Source organism: Danio rerio, chromosome 8 (genome assembly GCF_049306965.1).
Source record: "Danio rerio strain Tuebingen ecotype United States chromosome 8, GRCz12tu, whole genome shotgun sequence".
NCBI lineage: Eukaryota > Metazoa > Chordata > Actinopteri > Cypriniformes > Danionidae > Danio > Danio rerio.
The window spans coordinates 28,249,861-28,270,941 of NC_133183.1; the positions used below are offsets into that span (position 1 = coordinate 28,249,861).

Sequence of the window (21,081 nt, forward strand, 5' to 3'; positions counted from 1 at the left end):
CTACATACTCTTGTCTGTGAGCACTTTACTTCAAAGAAAAATAGAAATCACTCTTTTCCTAATCCCTCCCTACTTTACACAAGTATTTTTCTTATAAAAAATATTTTTTATAAAATATATATATATATATATATATATATATATATATATATATATATATATTTTTTTTTTTTTATTATTATCTTAAATGTTATTTGTAACACTTGTTGCGAATAAAAGCATCTGCTGAATGACTTGATGTAATGTAAATGTATTGACCCATCCTTCACAAACAGCATTAAACTGACCCTTGCTGGTAAAAATAAATAGTTGTCTAATTATACAACACTTTACCCATATTGCTTGGTACATTTTCATTGAAAGTAAAGTTCAACACAATGGAAACTCTTATCTTCTTTGTTACATCCAACAACAGAACATGCAACATTTTTATCTGACCAGACTGTGTAAATCTGTACCTGTTACAGCAAGTAGGGCTGAGGTATTGGAAATTGGAGATACTTTTTTATTCTGCGATTATACATTGTGATATAAATACAATTTCACAAGATGCACTCAAAATATGTAATTTACTGTTTGTTCAAACGACTGATTTAAATTGAGCTAAAACAACACAATTCTGGAGATTTTTTTTTTAGATAACTTAATTGTTTTATGTTCAACCCACTTAAATTTGTAAGGTGACTTAATTATGTTGTCCCAACTCAAATCGATTGTGTAGAACCCAGCATTATTTACAGTGTGAGTTAATAAAACAGTTTGGAAAGAATTTATAATTCTAAAGATGATTCTGTAGGGGAGTGCAGAAAATATGATAAACAATCTACAAGCATTGATATATTCAATAGAGAAAAACATACACATTAAATAAAGAGTGTCTTATTGTTTACAGAGGAAGCAATTAAATCGAATATGCAGTAATGTAATAATTAAATGCAAAACAATACTGCATAGTCTTCATTTCAGACAATTCAATGTTAATCACTAATCATTTTTTAAAGTTACAAACGGTACAATATCTTATGCCTAAATGCTTTTAAAACCCTCATACAGTCACAGGCCTAAAGTATCAATTATAATCCAGACGTTTACTCGCTCTGTGACAATTGTGAATAATCACATTGCGATATCGATGCTGTAACGATATATTGCCCTAACAGTAAGTGAACAATAAAAAAAAAGCTGTTGCAGTAAAATGGGTAAAAACATGCAGATTAAGGGGCTGTAATATTATAAACATAAGATATCCGTCCCATGTCAATTGGGGAGTGAAATCTGAAGAACACATTTTTCCTCATGCTTGCAGAGTAATGTTTACCTAACAAAGTTACCAAGTTGACTTTTCAAGCTTTTTGAGTTGGTAGATGTGTTTAATAAAAATTATTTGTAATACAATTTTGTCCTTACTGTATATGGTGCTGTACCTTTAATTTGACCTGCTCAAAGAAAACTCTTTTCGAACGTATCTAACAACATGAGCATTTATAGCAAATAAACAAATGTAAATATTATCCCGCTTGCTTTTTGAGCGTTGTTGAGCAAGTTCTTATACACCTCTGATTGATCACGCGCTCAACAACAAAGGCTGTGATTGGCTCTAACAGTCAGCGCGGCTCTGGCACTGACCAGCAAATGATATGGACAGTGATGTTAATGAGCTGACACGATCAGCTGATCCATTAAAGACATCAGTGCGGTAGAGAAAACTCGCTGTGCAGACACCCTTATGTCTGGATCCACAAGTAAAGTTATTGTTGGAACAGCCGAGAGAGGAGATAAAACGTTACCTCACAAACATGCCAGCAGGTCAAAGGGGCCACAGAGAGTGAGAGAGTTTACAGCTTTTTTCTTTTCCTAGCTGGTTTCTGATGTACTTCCCTGTCAGTAAAAGACTGTCCAGCAAACTCAAAAACAGTGAATTGTGCAGTTATCTGCTTTTTAAATAGTTCAAGCGTTTTAATTACTCAAGGTCTCTTCCCTCCGCATTAGTTATCTACCGCCATTTTAACGCATATGTGATCGTCCGTATATAATAACCAGTTATGATTTTTACTGAACCGATACCAAATTGTTTGCGTATGCATCACGGTGCATTAAAGAAACAATCAATTTTGACACCCCTAATATTTAGTTTTAAGATTATAATGTCGTCCACAGCACCATTTTACCTTCCCTTTACTTCCTTTCTGTGTCATTCTGTCTGTGTATCTCTCTCAATTCAATTAAATTCAAATCTATTTAATAATCTCTTTATTGGCATGACAGATGTATTGCCAAAGCATTTATAAAATTTACATCAAAAAGAACATGTATATATTTTTTTATTTATTTAAAAAAGCATAAAACACTGAATAGTACTAGAAAAATACAAAAAAAATAATCAGGATAAACTACATCTAACAGTCTCTCTGTCTCTCAGTGGCTGGCAGAAGAGACAGTGAATGTGTGGGTGTGTATTTGGGGGTTATAGTTGTTATAGAGATGAGGAGGTCTTCCTTGTATTTTGTTGTCATGGCAGCTCGGGCCACTTGATATCCCCTCCACGTGAGGCTGAAGCGGTCCGTCTCACGCTCATGCACGCACTCATCTCTCTGAGTGCTCTCACTACACGCCTAGCTATTGAGCTGCTTTATCTGGGCATATAGTACGCACACACACTCACATGCGGTGTTAAGTCATTTACAAAGAGGTGCAAATCTAAATGCTTATGTGTGAATAGAACTGATTCGGCGGCATGCAACGTGAGCAAGCATGTTGTGTCCTATGAAATGTGCATATTTGGCGGCAGGTTAATTACTTTAAGAATGCGTTCAGACTTGTTTGACCATATGAAATCTTTATTTTTATTTTTATTGCATTTACTTCTGGATTCTTTCTTTATTCTGTTGTTTGCTGTAATGGTGAAATGAAATTTTAGTAATCCAAAACTTACAAGTAGTTTAACTTGCACAGTTAAATAATAATTTCTTAAGTTTTACAATAATAGAGCCATAATGTTTGTGTTAATTTATTCTGTTAAATATTTTCATTTTTGCTGTAACAGAATGAGGCTTAAACCTGAATTAAATTAAGAGTATTGAATCAAATCAAATTAAGACTAGACAAACAGATTAATGTTTGGCAAATTGTGTGCTACTTGAGGGGTTTTTAAAATTTATTGTTTTTATTATAAATATTATTAGATGAAACATTTTGCAGCATAGTAGTAACCTTTTATACAGCTACTTTAAGTTAAAATAAACTTTTGTTTTGACAGCTTATGCAAGTTTTTCTTTACTATAAGTGTAAAATGCATGTGAGGTGACTCAATTAGCTATTTTCAGACCTCTAGTTTTTTTTTTGTGATTTTATTTTTCACTTTTTTTTTTCGCGATAACAATGATTGCTTTTGTAGTGGTAATTCCCAGAAATTCAATATATATGTATATGTATATGTATATATATATATATATATATATATATATATATATATATATATATATATATATATATATATATATATATATATATATATATATATATGTGTGTGTGTGTGTGTGTATATATATGTATATATGTATATATATATATATATATATATATATATATATATATATATATATATGTATATATATATATATATATATATATATATATRTGTATATATATATATATATATATATGTATATATATATATATATGTGTATATATATGTATATATATATATGTATATATGTATATATATGTATATATGTGTATATATATATATATATGTATATATATGTATGTATATATATATATATATATATATATATATATATATATATATATTTAGCCTACTATGTGAGGTTTGCAATCTGACAATAAAAAAATAAAGCTTCTTTACTTTGATCTCTTATCAAGACAAGATCTAAAACAATACAGATTAGGCCAAGGGAAGGTTATAACTCTTATTATTACCTTACTTAAAAAAATACTTTTTCAGATTTCATACCTGGAGCATCTGACATCATGTACTTCACTCAGGACATGCGTTAGGTCTTCCCCTACGTTACACACCTAAAACATGGATTGTCATAAAATTTGTCAATGGCAGGGAAGTGTTTTCTCTCGTCAGTGGCAGGAAAAGAGTTAAACGAAATTATTTATCGTATCATACATGTAAAGCAAAAATAACGTCCTTGAATTCGGTCACGTCCAGCGGCCATCATCCTTGAACCAATCTCCATCTTTGTAAGCTGCTTGCTTCTCTGTCTGTTCCATTGCTCCGTTTGTTAGATGTTTGTTCCCACTTTCTTTTGCAGTCTGAACCGGGTCAAACACACAAAACAACCAATTCGCGCAGTGGTATTCACTTGATTTCCGCCACATGATGTCTAACCGCATCTTTGCATTGACTTCACATGTAAATCACTTGCTCTTCAACCACATCTGCTTACTGCACAGGCTGTAAGACTTTTACCCCCCATTTCAATGTTAGGATTGTGAGGGAGCAAGTGAGATGTACTTTTTTAAAGAGACGCTTGTCTGCAACGTCTATAAATCATTTAAAACAATTAATTACGTACTGAAATAATTATCATTTAAATTTATGGTTTGGAACTGGATTTTTTTTTTTTTTATAATTTAAAGTTTTTTTTGTGATTACGTTGCGTTTTACGTTGCGTTTAAATTAATATTTTGCAAGATCGCAAAAAATTGCGACTTTTTGTTGATTTTGCTTTGGGTTCAGCGATTGCAAAATTGCGAAAAACTAGAGGGTCTGTACTTTTGAAGGATAGTAAGTAGTGCAAGTTGTCTGGGTTTATGTAAATTTTTGATTTGTTGACATCACAAACCCAGGAAGGAAGCTTGTTGTTGTTGTTGTTGTGTCTTTTTACCAGATGTTTGCGAAAGAAAAATTCTCCCTTTGCATTGAACTTTGATCACCGAGTCATTGCAGATGTTGTTTATCCTCAGACAACAGCATTACACAATAACCAAAGTTTAAGAAGTGGAATAATTATCAAGGAGCCCTTTAAACACCACAAGTGTTGTTTCGCAATATGTAAATGTGTTTGCTACAGAGGTACTGGTCCTGAGCAGATCATCTTATTAAGACTGTATTTCACTAATAAGCTAGAGTGCTTGCGAGAGGAAGATTACTGCTAGTTTTACACCAAAGAGTTAATGGAGTGCAGGATTGTAACGGCCCTGTGAGAGAGGGGGCAGGAGGGGGGGTGTCAGACCTGCAGGGTTCCTGAGACTCTGCTCTGATCCTACACACATAATTGCAATCTCCAGAAACTGGTACAGCCTGTAGGACAGGCCTTTGACTGACCTTAGCGAATATTTAACACACCCACACAGATACTCAAGGGCACATGTGAGATCTGGAGACTGAGTTTGATGGTTAACGCAGTTGAATTAACTCGATCTCTTTCTCTCTGTCTTTCTCTCCACAGCTCCTCCCCCCAGCAGATTTAACCGGAGAGTGTCGGGTGAGTTTGTTTGACGTCATTGCACTAATCATGTGGTTTAAAGTGTGTGTGTGAGTGTCAGATAAGTGCTCTGCCTTTCCGTCATTTCCCCTCGTGTTTGTTTTATAGTAATTACGTCGCCAGTCCTTCTGCCCCTTTCAACTGTGTTCCAGTAAAAATCCCCCTTTTATTGAATGCGTTCCCTTGATGCTTTTTGTTTATGTGCAGGTCCCACGTTGTCGTGAGGCCATCAAGATTTGCTATACCTGTAAAGGCATGCTTTACACAATGAGAACAATAGTCTTTTTTTCGTGAAGTTGCGTATTGTCCATCGTCCAATCATGAAGTCTGCCTTGTGTGATTATGTTTTTCTGGAACATGAGTGACGTACAAAGGCTGAAGCCTGCATATAAAATCATTTGTATGCCAAATAAGATATACAGTTCTCAGCATAATCGAGGACACCCCATTTTTAAAATGAATGTTTATATCCATTTCTCAGTGAATATAGGCAATGTATTTTGGGGAATTTAAACAAAACAGATTTATTAAACGGATATATTTATTAAAAGAATGTTTTAGTCACCGAACATATTTAGAAATTGAAAGATAATACAATTAAATTCAAGCAAAATATTTTGCAAAGGCCTACAATTTTTCCAATTATTTGCTTCTTGATTTTTTCTCTTCTTTAAAATTAGTATTTAATATTTTTCTATAACATATAAATTTGGGTGTGCTAGTTTTGAAGCTCCAGATTTGGCTTTAGTACTGACTAATCTAATTTATGTGCACATATAATATTGTATAGCTTCCTATTAAAAATATGAATTTAAAATCTACATTTGTGAGGGGAGTACTTGTATTAGCTGAGCACTGTTGTTGCTGACATTTCTGTTAAAAAAATATGAATTTAAAATGTTTCAAATACACCACTTTTTAAGTTACAATTGCACATAGTGTGGATTTTGAAGACCATATCCCCTAAAAATCATATCCAGGATGTGCCCGGGGTCTTAAAAAGTCTTAAAATCACTGAAACATTGTTTTGTTGGCCGACATCCGTCTTAGTAAAACTTTCTTTTTTATATTTAAGTGTTTTACATTTAATTAAGCAATTTTTTTTCTAATTAAAGTTCCTAATCAGAGAAAGAAAAACAATTATGCAGTACCTCCTGATAATAAAAAAAGCAATATATCGCTTTACGTTATCTTCCGTTTATACAAAAACTTTTAACAGAAGTAAGGTGGAGTAGACTAGGCATGGGTCGGTAATTCTAAGATTCTGATGGTATGATAACCTTGGAAAACATTGTATTGTGATTGTATCTACTGCTCTAAAGTATATTTTTTATAAATGTCTGGGTAAAAAAAAAGAACAACTTTTTTCTCTTTGAACACAATACATTTTATTTTGAGAAACAATTATAATATTTTGGAACAGTAAACATATCAAACTAATAATTCAAATCAATCCTCGACTTCTGCTGTCTTCATTAGTTTTTTTTACAATTTAAAACTACATCTTTGTATATCTTTTCTGCTGGAGATACTGTTGTCCTATAAAAAAAAAAAATTAAAAAAGTATACCGTTACATATACCGCAGGAACGATATAGCAGAAAAGTTAGTCAGTTGTAAAACCTTGACTTTGCCAAACCACAGTATACCTTGAAAACTGTTATCGTCCCATGTCTAGAGTGGACATAATATTTATAAACAGGCAAGAAACTTAAGGCGTACACTTTAATGTTTAATTTGTCAGTTAAAAAAAGTGTATACAATTAAGTGTAGCACATTAAAATATGTGGCTAAGAAATTTTTTGATTTTCTTTCGTTTGTGGCAAGCAAAAACGAATTATTCCATTTGACCCAACTGGGCCATTAAAAAATAAAATCCTTTATGTTTAGCCCTGTATAAGTCAAAAATTTCATTCACAATGAACTTAAACATGTCTTTAAAAGCTTTACATTTCCCTGATATCAAATCATAAATGGAACTTTTTTCTCAAATCAGATAGCTATCTGATTAGAGAAAACACATGAAGTGGCCAGGTGTAAACTGCTCTATAAAAACAAATGAACTCCTTTTCCAGTGTTTTGTAATATCATGTATGTAAATTTGGTGATGGCGGAACTTGTGTAAATAACTGTAACTTCTTTTGATAGTGTGCGCGGAGGCCTTTAACCCTGATGACGATGAGGAAGATTCTGAGCCTAGAGTTGTCCATCCAAAAACAGACGAGCAGCGTTGTAGATTACAGGAGGCCTGCAAGGACATTCTGTTATTCAAGGCTCTTGATCAGGTACACACACACACACACACGCAGATATGAATACTCTAAAACTGTAAACAGATTTCACTCAGGTTTAGCACTGCTGGGCAGTTTGCAAGCCGGTCAGTCATGTTTGGTTTCTGATCACACATGCTCTACTAAACCAGCCACTGTCAGTTGTCACGATGGAGGAAATAATTATCTCACATAACGATTTGCTCTTTTTTATTTTTTTGCTGATGTCATATAGTTCACACTTAATTCAAGGATAACAAGAACAAGTAATTGAGCTTTCAAAATGGGGCTATTACATTCAATTAAGTTTAAAATACTTAAGCATTTATTGGAATGATATTGGAAGAATTTGACATTGCGATATTTGGTTTTTCTGCAATATATCTTAAGATATAAATACCACATTTTCACCACATGGGTTGAATGACTCTATTTAAAAAGAAATCATTAATTAGGAGTGATTGAAGTGATTTTCTGAGGGTGTGAATCATGTATTAAAAAATAAAAAACAAATTGCGAACAAAAATAATCAAATAGAGCAACAAAAAAGTAAAATCAACAGTGCTTTATGGTTTTCCGTAGAGTCAAACAGTATTCAAATATTGAAATTTAAGGATCTAATGTAAAATAACACTGTATTGTATTCATTCAGTAAAATGAGTCCTCATTAAAGTCTCAAATGTACTTCTTCTTGTGCCCGAATGCTTTAAACTTTCTTGACATGCCTTTAAAACACGTGCAAATGGGGTAGAAATACGTGGAGTAATATAAAACATACTTAATATTACACCAGCCTTTCAATTCATAGTTGTTTATTTTGGAAGCTCTGATATCTAAACAAGTAAATCTGAAAAATACTTGATATTTTAATAATCACAGCCAAAAAGCAATTACAAGACACTGGGTACTTCCTGAATCCCCAACAACCCAAGAATGGCTAGAAATAGTATATGATATTTATGTAATGGAAAAAATGATGTTCTTCCTTCCACTCCAGATAATTGCATTTAGAAATATCTGGTCCAAGTGAACTGAAATGCATTAGATTGCTCCATCCAATCTTTGTAGAAATATACAAATATTGTTATCTAATTCCAAAGAAAAAAATCTTTTCAATTTACAACCCATTGCACTCCCCTCTTTAAATTAGGAATTCACAGCTGATAATAACTAAACAAAAGTTGAGCAAATAAATAAAGATTCGACCCTCTGTGACCTATGTATATTTAGTTATTAATGTTGTTTATGCTACCATTTTATTGTTACTGTTATTTTCATTGATTTTGTTTTTAAATCTTTTGTTTTTATTGTGTTCTGTTACTTTATAGTTTGTAAAAAAGAAAAAAGGTTTAGCAATGGGAAATGTACACTTAAGTGAAATCATTGTACTCTATATATTGCTACTATAAAATAAACATGCAAATGATGGGCTTTCACTTTGTTATGGTTATGTTTTGATGACTCCACAAATGTCACATATTCTCAAGTGTTGTGCTGATCAACTATGATCACAACTCAACATTGCAAATCTTGCGATGTGACTATTGCGGACATATCAATTGCGGAGATATCAATGCTGATAATGTTATTACGATAAGATACAACTTCTGAAAATTATACAGCAAAATCATTTGTAATATTCATTTCGGCAATCATTACTCTTAACTTTTTTTTTTAAGCTGACTAAAAAACTTTATTCTGCACTGCTGTTATATGTTCATATTCATGTGGGTGTCTAGTATTGAATGTCACTGGTTGGTTGTTTTTGTTTTCCCCCTGCTTTTCTTTATTCAGCATCTTGCACCACAAGTCTTGTGTTTTAAAGATAGCATATCATGGTAAACCAACAAATGTTGCAACTTGTTTTGTTCTTGCACTTTTACTAGTTGATGTGAACCCTGAAGTGAAACATTTTGAAAAAATGCAGAATTGTATGATCCATAACACACAAGCATGTTTGCTTCATCTGACTCTCTGTGTCTTACTGGTACAGGAGCAGTTTTCAGAGGTGCTGGACGCCATGTTTGAGGTTCTTGTACAGCCACAAGACCACGTCATTGATCAGGGAGATGATGGGGATAATTTTTATGTAATCGAGAGGTATGTAGCGAACCATGTGATGGCTGATGTCATCGTTTTTTAATATACAAACGTTATTTGCAAAAAAGACAAACTTGAATTACTTCTGCAAGCCCAGTCGTTGACCGTATGTAAGACTTAAAACATAATGTGCATGGCAATGTAATTTTCTCAGTATGGTGTTTCTGTAGTTTACACACAGATGACAACAGTGCTGTTTTAAAAATTGGCTTTGTCGTATAAATGAATCGCCAAATATGTTTTAGTTGCAAACAGTGTCATGTAAACGAATATTCAGACACAAACTCTCTCTCTCTCTCTCTCTCTCTCTCTCTCTCTGTCTCTTTGACGTAAACAGGATCATTTCAAAATGGCAACATTTGCATTGTTTTGAATTTATAACAACTGCAGATATGGATTTACCAGTGGTATTATGTTCATATTATTACAGTAATATAATGGCCTGATGTTCTAATGAAAAGCTCCTCTTAATCACAAGAGCTGCACTTGACATGACAACGTACAAACAAAATTATAAATGGGTATAATCTTTTTTTTTAATACTGCAGTTCAGTGTGAACGAACAATTATTTGTTAAAGATGTTGAATCGGTTTCATTAACAAAGTGTAGGGAACTGACTGAGCGAAAAGCAGACCTTTAATCCATTATTCAAAGGAAACGAAGCAAACGTAGGCTGTAGCTGTTTGTCAGCATCTGCTGCATAAACAACAAAACATCAGTGTAAATGTCCCAGGCCCGGTCCTCGCTCCTCCTTTTATCCCTGTGGAGCTCTTCTGTGGTGTGTGTGGCACAGGTGTCGCTCATTAACATTCATTCCCTTGACTATCGGCCCCATTTCACTTGCCACAGACAATAATTAATTATCTTCATCAAGGATTCCATTCACTTTATTGATTAACCAAAGCATTTGTGTTGAATGTCAGTGGTTAGAAATTCAGATTGGAGTGTGGTGACAATATAAACTCCACCACAGTCTTGACTGAATGTGTGCTTTTGTGTATTTGCAGGGGTGTTTATGACATAGTGGTACAGAAGGATGGCGTGGGCTGTTGTGTGGGTCAGTATAATAACAAGGGCAGTTTTGGAGAGCTGGCCCTCATGTACAACACTCCACGTGCTGCAACCATCATTGCTAAAGATGAGGGAGCCCTCTGGGGACTGGTGAGTGTGTGAAAGGGCAAGACTGCCAGCAAATCCTGCTGATTAAATGCTCTGTAACAGCACCACCTTGTGGACTTGAAACGCTGCAGATTTACATCGCTTCAGTTTCACAAAAATATTGGTGTGACTAAAGCATAAATGTAGATACTAAGTCTGTGGTGTGTCTGTTTCAGGATCGGGCAACCTTCCGTAGACTCATAGTGAAGAATAATGCGAAAAAAAGAAGGATGTATGAATGCTTTATCGAGTCTATCCCACTGCTCAAATCGCTAGAGGTGAGAAAAGTCTGTGTTTTGTTGATGAACAAGTTTTTAGTGCTTTTGTTAAAGGATAACAGTGCTAAAGTTAAAGCTTAAAGTGGAAGAGAATATACCTACATATATATATTGATGTTATATTTCTGTCTCATAGCTGTCTGAGAGGATGAAGATTGTTGACGTGCTGGGAGTAAAAACTTTTCAGGATGGAGAAAGAATCATCATGCAGGTGAGCTCAAAAAAAAAAGTGGGATTTCAGGCCAGTTTATTAAATGAGAAACTTTTAAGACACTTTTGGGTTGCCAGGTGTAAGCGAAATATGTTTGTTGTTATTTTGATAACCACCATCTGTTGTTACTTTGTACTATGATACAACAACTTATGAAGCAAAATAATATTTACAGAATCGTTACCTTGTCCTGTGCATGTACACAGTCACAGTAACTGTCCAGAGCACAAACTTTCTGTCGCACAATAACACATACACCGGTTTAAACGTGCACGTGAGCTGACACTGTTTGTGTAGAAAGGAGATTTAAAACGTGTTTATGTTGTTCATCAAAATGATTCTTTCTTGAGCTTATCTTGGAGGCTGTATGAAAATAAGATTGTTGAAAGAAGTGATCTTAATCTCCAGCATTCACTTTTCATCGAATCCCCAGAATTTGATGTTAGGGCTGCAAGATATTGGAAAAAACAGATAATACATTATTTAATTTTTCTGCAGTAATTATTGGTATATGAATACAGTTTCACAAGATTGTTTGAATGGCACTGTTTGATAGTTTTCTATATAGTCTAACAGTATTTAAGCACAGAAAATTAATAATCCCAGTGCAAAATTTCTTTCTTTGCTCTGTCTCTTTTCGAGTCCAAATATTTACAAATTCTTTGATTAAGTAAAAATATTGGTTTGTTTTCAACTTCAGAAGAAATAAGTCAAAATTATGAGTTTTTCCTTAAAACAAATAAAATTGTCTGTTAGTGGGGTACCTAAAATTGTATTTATTTTTTGCTTTGAAATGTAGATGTTTGGACTAGAAACAAGACAAAAATAAGTAAGTTTCTTATAAAACTAAGTTATAAGTAAGTTTCTAACTAAGAAAAAAGTTTTTTTCATAAATCGCATATATTCTGCATTAGGCATGGGCCGGTATAAATTTCTGACCATATGAAAACCTTCGATAAGAACACCAAGGTATCAGGATATTGTTATTACTGCTCTTTATTTTTTTTTATGTCAGATTTAAACACCGATTTCTTTACAACACATAAAAAATATATTCAAAAATGTTACATATAGCAGAAAATTTTAGCAGTATTAAAACTTTGACTTTACCAAACCGCGGTAAACCTTGAAACCGGTTATCGTCTCACACATGTTCTGTATAAATACAGTAATTAAATACAATTCTTGAGCTCCTGGTCAGCTATAGCTTAGACTTAACTTGTATATCTTTGCGTTAAGACTATTGTGGATGTGCACACATTGCGATATTGATGCTGAAACGATATATTGTGCGGCCCTTACTTGATGCCTTTAAAGTCCTTGCACACAGAGTCAGAAAGTGTTGTATGCATGTTATCTTTTGTGTTTGTTATCCTAAAAAGAATTAGCACACTTAAACCATGCGTACTGGGTCCAATGCATGTTAATTACTCCCTAAACTCAAAAAGTGCTAAACAAAACAAAGTCTTTACATCTTCAGTGAGGTTTTTGTTCTCCTCTCTTCTCTTTAAAAAGAAAGAGGAAATAGTGTGTCTATTGAATTGAATTGACCCTGAACAGAGACTGGCAGTACGCCAAAAGTATGGACACACACAGTCAACAATACACCAAACAATGTCATGGGAAACGGTGCATGGTGCTCACCAAGCATTAAAACCAGTATACAGTAGGCTACAACAGTGTTTCTCAACCATCCAACACATTCTGCTCTTTATATTCCTCAATTTGATTCTTTTAAAATGCTGTGTGTTGCCAGATGATGTTGATTAACTTATCAGACGCCATTCTAAGTTTTAGCTTTCAATTGTACGATGGCTCTGAATTGTCAAAACACTTGCTTCAGATGCAATAAAACTGAAAAAAAACTACAGTAGTTTTGTTTATTTGTTTGCTTTTTTGTTATGGATAATGGTTTGGGAGGCAGTGTTTAAATGTGATTGACACCGCGTAACTAAGGTCATAATTTGGATGAACCTTTTGGACCCGGTGTGCAATGGACTTGACTCTATAACTACAGATCAGATTGATTTTGTGTGAGATGGTGGGTGGTTCCAATGAGATCTTGATATCTGTTCAGCTCTCACACACTTGAGCAACCACAGTCTGTCTGAAAGAACCAACACACACACAGAGTGAGAGAGAAAGCGCAGGTGTAATTATAGCACTATAATAATAGAGCTGAACTGAAGATCAGGGCTCTGACTGATGCTATTGTATCATTAATCATTATCATTATGGGCTGCTCTATTACCAGGGTGATAAGGCTGATTGCTTCTACATTGTGGAGTCTGGAGAAGTGAAGATTATGATGAAGAGTAAAGTGAGTTCTTGTCTTTTTTTCATCCCTTCTTTCATTGTAGTATATTTTAAAAGCTTCATTAATGTGCTTTTTTTAATGCATTTTTCCAATGTAAAAATGATTTTCCTCACCATAAAATGCAGACATGCTCATTGAAGGATAGGATGCTCGTATTTTGGAGGCAATTCTAACTTTTTTCCTAGATGTGTAATTAAAGTGCTCCACTGTGCTTTTCCACATATTGTGCTTTATACAGTGTGTAATACAGCTGTTGGTGTAAAAAAAAAAGTTTTAAAGATCCAACCTCACAACAAATATTTGTGTATATATATATATATATATATATATATATATATATATATATATATATATATATATATATATATATATATATATATATATATATATATATATAGGCTATTTAGACAATTATATATATATAATTGTCTAAATAGCCTTCTAAAAATAAATAACTGCAGGACACAAGCTTTTAGTAATTCAAGTTTTTGAGCACAAACCCACATAAAAAAGTTTTTAGTTGCAAACAGTTTTCTAAGAAGAAAAAAAGCTGACTGCAACGTGAATATATTTATAGAGAGAGTTTTTATTTTTATTTTGGATAAATATCAAACTACTCTTGCAGATTAAATGAAATCTGAATTAAGGGGATTTTAAACACAATATGTAAAGAAAATGTCATTAAAATATCGAAAACCACTGGAACAGTGTTATTTATTTTACTGACTTGCATACTTGCATTATCCAAAATGTTTCAAGGAATGTTTAAATCCAGGGAAACAGCCTTTTTAAAGGCTGATTTATACTTCTGCGTCAAATGCACATGTAGCCTTCGCGCAGTCACATAGCCCTCACCGTGGCTGACCGCCTATGCTGACGTGCACCTTTCAAAAAATAACAACACGTTGCAAAGATGCATAGCGCAAGCTCTGTGATTGGTCAGCTTGATAGCGCTGATAAATGTGAGTGGTGCTTAGAGTCACGAGCCTGATGCAGCGATTCTTTAAAGGGTCAGGAAACACCAAAACACATTTTTGAGCTGTTGACAGTCGTATATGTGTTCCACACTGCTAAAAACACTATTAGGACACCTATATTTCACTACAAAGTGTAAATTGGTTGTTTTTGCGTTATTTCAAGTAAATTCGTACTTCCTGTTTGAAACGAATTTTTGAAGCTGCGTCACGGTCATGACATAATAGCGTGTATTCCAGCGTGCAGACTGGGCGTCTGTGCCAGAGTGTCTTATTACGTCTTACAGTGTGTTGCATTAATGCATGAGTAAGGCTTGGTTCAAACTAATCAGCGCGCTCTATTGTGCAACTTCATTAATATTCATTATTGTCACCGTGTTTACACCACAGAGACGCCACTTTGTGTTGGCAAAACAAGCGTGAAGTGTTGCTTTTATAGTTTGCTGCAGTTAAGTTTCGTTTTCATTTTCTCTCTGTGAGAGCTCATCTGGATCACGTGTGGATTAACAGTGTACGCGACGCGCGACAACAATAACTTGCGTGTCTAAGGAGGAACATTGTTTACCTGAGAGCTGTTCTCATCTGCAAACGCTGAAATCCGGATTCGCTTGTAGTATTCTCTTCATAAAGACGTGGCTCTAGTTGCTGGTGATTGTCCTGTCTCTACAGATTTGGTAAGTGAGCGACCAGTGCTCTTTGTTTATTCAGTTTGTTCGTATTCGAAGTTAACTATTGCACTGAGTGCAAACATGTTAGCACCGCATTTTGTGACCGGAATAACACACGCGGCTTTCTGACACTACCTGCCGTGTGCATCTAAGTTTCCGGGAATTGCGGAGGTTTTTTTTTCTCTCATTCGCTGTGCGGTATCAAACATTGCATGAAAAATACATGCTTAGAGCAGATCCTCGAATCAAATATCACATTTGTCGCGAGGGACATGAATGAATTCCCTGAATGAAAGAGCCAAACTGCAGTTAAAGTCCAGCATTTAATAATTTGGCAAATAATTCGACTACAGATGTCCATGTAGGTTAAACACCATCATTTTCTCCCGTGTGTGAGTATTTTGACTGAAACTCGCGCGTGCCCAAATCGACACTCCCACACCATCCCACTTTAGTTCCTCCGACACTCCCCCCTAAACAGAGCTGGACACGCCCACTTTTCTGACTTTTTCCAAAGTAGAGGTGTGAAAACACCCTGCTGAAACGAGAGGATTTCATGGCCCTTTAAAAGTGTCGAATCCCGTGAAGGAGCTCCAGATGGAAACTTTTGTTTTGTGTTTACCTTATGCCTCATTCACACTAGCAGCGACTTTGTAGCTGCCTGTCGCTCTGGGTGGTGACCTTCTTCAAACGCAGGTCGGTGTAGGTCTACAGCATGAATACAATCAACCTCTGAGCGAGCTGAGAGAGGATCACGTGAGCTCTACTGGTGCTTCTGTTGGCTTTTGCTCAAAGTCGCTCACATAGATGGAGGTCGCCAGAAGTTGCTCGCTTTTCGTTGAAATGAAAGCTTGTCGCTTTGCCGCTGCAAATCGCTCGTAGTGTGAATGAGGCTTTAAGAATATAGTTGTTCCCGACCGCTGGTTTCTTCCTCTCAATGAGTGAGTCTTAGCTACTTTTAGCGTTCAGAATAAACAAAACACCTACGAAGAAACTCGACACAGAGGAACATAGACTACTGCCAGCTCGCGTTTCAGGAGTGCTATTGCAGAGCAACACAAACAGCACACAGAACTTAAATGCATGACTACGTGCAAGGCAGGCACCGTGGGTCACACCGATTACTCGACGCAGAAGTATAAATCAATCGTTAACTAGTTACACGGACCATGTGACATCATACACCCTCAATTTTCATTTAAAAAACAGGGAAACACCAAAGACGCATGAATGCATTTTGTGCATTTTATAAACCTCACAGGAGCAGCATTGCAACAGGAGCCTAAAATGTATTTAGCAAGATAATACAGCAACGCTTCTACCACACGTAACCAAAAGCAGATGAGTGTAACATAATAAAAGCTCTGTTGCTTTAGTGCCACATCACGATCATCTCTCATCAGCATTTTTTTCAGCAGTCTCATTACACTTCAATGCATTTCAGCCTTACTCATACAACCATCATAAGTGTTGAATACTTCAGCTCATCCATGAACATGAATTCTGCAGGAGTGCCATAGGATGTAAAGACAGACCATTACTCCCATGATTCCACATTCAGTAACCGCATTATCAAAATATGCGCTTCTTTGTTTTGATTATGTGAAAATTACACACTGTGCATTTGAAGTCTGCATGAATCGGAAGCTGCAACCTTTTTTTTATTTTTATTTTGACGCAGCTCCTAGAGAAACGGAAATTTTTTTCTTCTGCAGGCTGATTGTAGTAAAGTAAACATTTCATTCATAAAGATCTGGAAATGGGTTTGGGGAGAGTTATTACAACCTAACAGACACCATCTCCTCACCATTTCTGTCAAAACTTACAGTCAGAGAATCATGGTTAAGTATGTTAGCCATGTCCAATACTTCAAAATAACGTCATCTGAGAACATGTTATATATATATTTTGTAATGACTTGCACAGATGAAGGGTTCACCACAAAACTGGTAATTTGAGCTAACAAAGTGACATGGTTGGTTTTGATTTCATGTGGAATTTAGGCAGTGGTTAAGTCTATGTGACAAACCGATTACTTATCAGTTCTGCTTGGGTTTTAGGGTAGCCAAACATTATTTTAATAGTCCTGCATAATCATGTCTAAATGTGATCAGAGTCATTTTTACTGTGATTTCCTGTACCTCTCAGACGAAAGCAGACCGACAGGATAATGCCGAGGTTGAGATCGCTCGCTGCAGTCGAGGGCAGTATTTTGGAGAACTTGCTCTCGTCACTAATAAACCACGTGCTGCCTCAGCCTATGCTATAGGGGACGTCAAATGCTTGGGTGAGGATCTGATTTCATTTATGCACCGAAACTAAATAAAAGCTGTCCCAATTACTCACTAATGCTGTTGTGTTCCAGTGATTGACATACAAGCCTTCGAGCGCTTGCTTGGGCCCTGCAAGGAGATCATGAAGAGGAACATCGCCCACTACGAGGAGCAGCTGGTGGCTCTGTTTGGATCCAGTGTGGACCTGAGGGACTGAGACAGACTGGCCGTGCCTTACACACACATACACACACACACACACACACCACACGACACATAGGTTATACACTCCGAAAACATTTTGTAGGCACACATTCCTTTTTATGTGCACTCATACTCCAGCCAACATGCTCACAATTTCAAATCATGCAACACACACACTCTCTCTCACACACACACACGCTTGCTGTCATTGCGTCAGCTGCTCAGTACGAAATAGAAGCATTACCAGCTCAACCGCTGTGACCCTGAACCAACCACAGCCTGGAGAGGACAAACACACACACGCACACACACTCACTTACACCAAAAATCCCCAGCCAAGGACCCATCCTTTCTCATGGTCACTTGCAGTCACAACAAAGAAACGAGAAAAAGAGATAAAAGAATCTATGTTTAAACAAGAAAAAAAAAGTTGATATCTTTCAATAAAAAAAAAACAAAAAAGTGCAAAAATTTAACGTTTTAGAGCATTTTATGAGAATGCGAGAGCTTTGATAAACTTTAAATATGACCTGTTTCCTTCCCTGCTGTTGGTGCATAAAGTTTTTTGCCGGTGGTATGCACAGTGACCGATTTTTCTCACTTAAGCTCCACGTTGTATTGATTAATGTATTACTATTATTATTATGATTATATATTATTATTTTGTGGAAGGCTGACTCGCTGTTACACCGCCCCCTAATTGGAGGATGCGAGGCCGAATCTAGTGCGGATATTTTTTTTCCCCCTTAGTCTTTCTGAATGAGTCGTCCTGAAAAATAAATAAAGCAGACATTTTGGTAACCTGCTGGGACTCTTATGTTGCGAATGCGTGCGTGCGTGCGTGTGTGTGTGTGTGTGTGTGTGTGTGTGTGTGTGTGTGTGTGTGTGTGTGTGTGTGTGTGTGTGTGTGTGTGTGTGTTGGAAGGTGCGGTCTGTAATTACAGGAACAGTGCCATTTAAATGTCAGGAATCAGTTTTGTGTTCATTCTCTTTTCATTGGAGACACCATACAAGTGTTTTTAAAATGGAGTGTTATTTTTCCTTTAGGGCGGTAGTTGGCTGTTGTTAGTTGGTTAACACCATCGAGGGTTGGCTAGTTTCAGCATTTACAGATTGTACTTTTAATAAACTTTGGATAAATCAGGGTGTCTGCTTTTATTTGGGATTTTTTTTTACTTTTAGTTTGGGGAAGGGTGGAGGGTTCGTGTCTCAAACTGGATTCCTAGTGGGCCGCTCTGCACAGCTTTGCTCCAAATTTAATTAAACACAGCTGATCTAGTAGTGTCTTGTAGTCTTGAACGCCTTGATTAGTTGAATAAGCTGTGTTTGATTAGGGTTGGAGCAAAGCTGAGGCCATCCAGGAATTAAGTTTGAGACCTATGTTGTAGGGCAGGGGTGACCAAACTTGGTCCTGGAAGGGCAGGTGTCCTTTAGAGTTTAGCGACAACCCTAATCAAACACACCTGAACCAGCTAATCAAGTTTCTTACTAAAGATACTAGAAAACAAGTTGGAGCTAAACACAGGAGGACACCGCCCTCCAAGACCAAGTTTGGGCACCCCTGGTGTAGGGCATAGGACTCAAACTGGATTCCTGGCGGGCCACAGCTCTGCACAGTTTTGCTCCAACCCTAATCAAACACAGCTTGTCTTAACTAATCAAGGTGTTCAAGACAACTAGAGATTATTAATCAGGTGTGAGATGGAGTTGGTTGGAGATAGACTTTGCACAGAGCTGCGGCCCTCCAGGAATTAAGTTTGAGACCATTGGTGTAGGGCAGGGGTCCCGCTGAGTTTAGCTCCAACTTTCTTCAACACACCTGCCAGCAAGTTTCTAGTATATCTAGTAAGAACTTGATTAGCTGGTTCAGGTGTGTTTAATTAGGGTTGTCGCTAAACACTCAAAGACACCAGCCCTCCAGGACTGAGTTCGGATGGACTTTGGGTACGATATTGTATTAAACATACTTTATTGATATTAAAGTGTTAGTTCAGCCAATTGACCCTGATGTTATTCCAAACACCCCAGACCTTTATTGATTTTCGGGATACAAATTTATATTTTTGTTATCGCTTGCACTGAGGAAAAGAAATGTTGAATGAAGTTATTTTTGTTTTATGTGGACACAAGTGTTCTCATAGCATGATAATATTTTGATTGAACCACTAAAGGCATGTGGTCCATTTTGAGGATGTTTTTTATGCCATTCTAGACTTTGAATGATTGTGAACCCTGCTCTTTATGGAGGATGAGGGAGTTCTCAGATTTCACCTAAAATATCTTCATTTGTGTTCTGAAGATGAAGCTCTCAGGGTTTGGAATGACATGAGGGTGAGTAATTAATAACTTTTAGGTGAACTAAAACTTTGATCCCATTTGAATTCTATCTGTATTTTCTATTCATGAATTTATTTAGAAAATGACTAACTAAATTAGCCCTGTGATTATTGTTTGAGCTATTAGGGTACATTAGTAGCCATCCACTTTTTAGGCAAAATAAAAACAGCTTTGTTAAGGGTTTATTAAATGTGAAATAAATCAACCAGCTGTGGGGTAAATCAAAGGATTGCAAACTTTGGTTTGAAGCAAAGAAATATCTGAAAATCAGGCAAAAAGGAAAAGGTACAAGACTGTACTTGTTGCTTCAGTGAGGGAAGCAATGGAGATAAACAAAAGCATTCATTTACAGATGTCAGCTTTTTAATATTCATTTAAACAAGCATTGAGCTCATAACAGGTCCGTCTTCAATTATTGTCCAAAAAAACTAAATTCCTTTGGAGAAAATGAGTGGAGTTTTACTTACCCAAGTCCAACTTTTTATCTTGGAAGCAAAACAGACTCAAATACAGTTCTGAGGAACATCTGTGAAGACCTATCCTTATGGCGCCATTGACCCACACTGAGAAGTGTTGGATAAATCAAAAATTCATTCATTCATTCATTCATTTTCTTCTCGGCTTTGTCCCTTTATTAATCTGGGGTTTCCACAGTGGAATGAACCGCCAACTTATACAGCATATGTTTTACGCAGCGGACGCCCTTCCAGCTGCAACCCATCACTGGGAAACATCTGCACACACTCATTTACATACATACATTACGGAAAATTTTTGCATACCCCAATTCACCTACCACGTCTTTGGACTGTGCACCCAGAGGAAACCCCTG

General features: G+C 35.9%; 1 protein-coding gene across 1 annotated transcript in view; it reads left to right on the plus strand.

Moving 5' to 3' along the window:
• prkar2aa (protein kinase, cAMP-dependent, regulatory, type II, alpha A) overlaps window positions 1–19,057 on the plus strand; it is a 39,060-nt gene extending 20,003 nt beyond the window's left edge. Inside the window, exons 2-10 of the mRNA NM_001077370.2 lie at window positions 5,424–5,459; window positions 7,607–7,743; window positions 9,722–9,828; window positions 10,837–10,990; window positions 11,164–11,265; window positions 11,402–11,476; window positions 13,731–13,796; window positions 17,584–17,722; window positions 17,801–19,057. Coding sequence (NP_001070838.2) covers window positions 5,424–5,459; window positions 7,607–7,743; window positions 9,722–9,828; window positions 10,837–10,990; window positions 11,164–11,265; window positions 11,402–11,476; window positions 13,731–13,796; window positions 17,584–17,722; window positions 17,801–17,925 — 941 coding nt within the window. The 3' untranslated portion in view covers window positions 17,926–19,057. The remainder of the gene's footprint in view (window positions 1–5,423; window positions 5,460–7,606; window positions 7,744–9,721; window positions 9,829–10,836; window positions 10,991–11,163; window positions 11,266–11,401; window positions 11,477–13,730; window positions 13,797–17,583; window positions 17,723–17,800) is intronic.
• The last annotated feature ends 2,024 nt before the right edge of the window (window positions 19,058–21,081 follow it).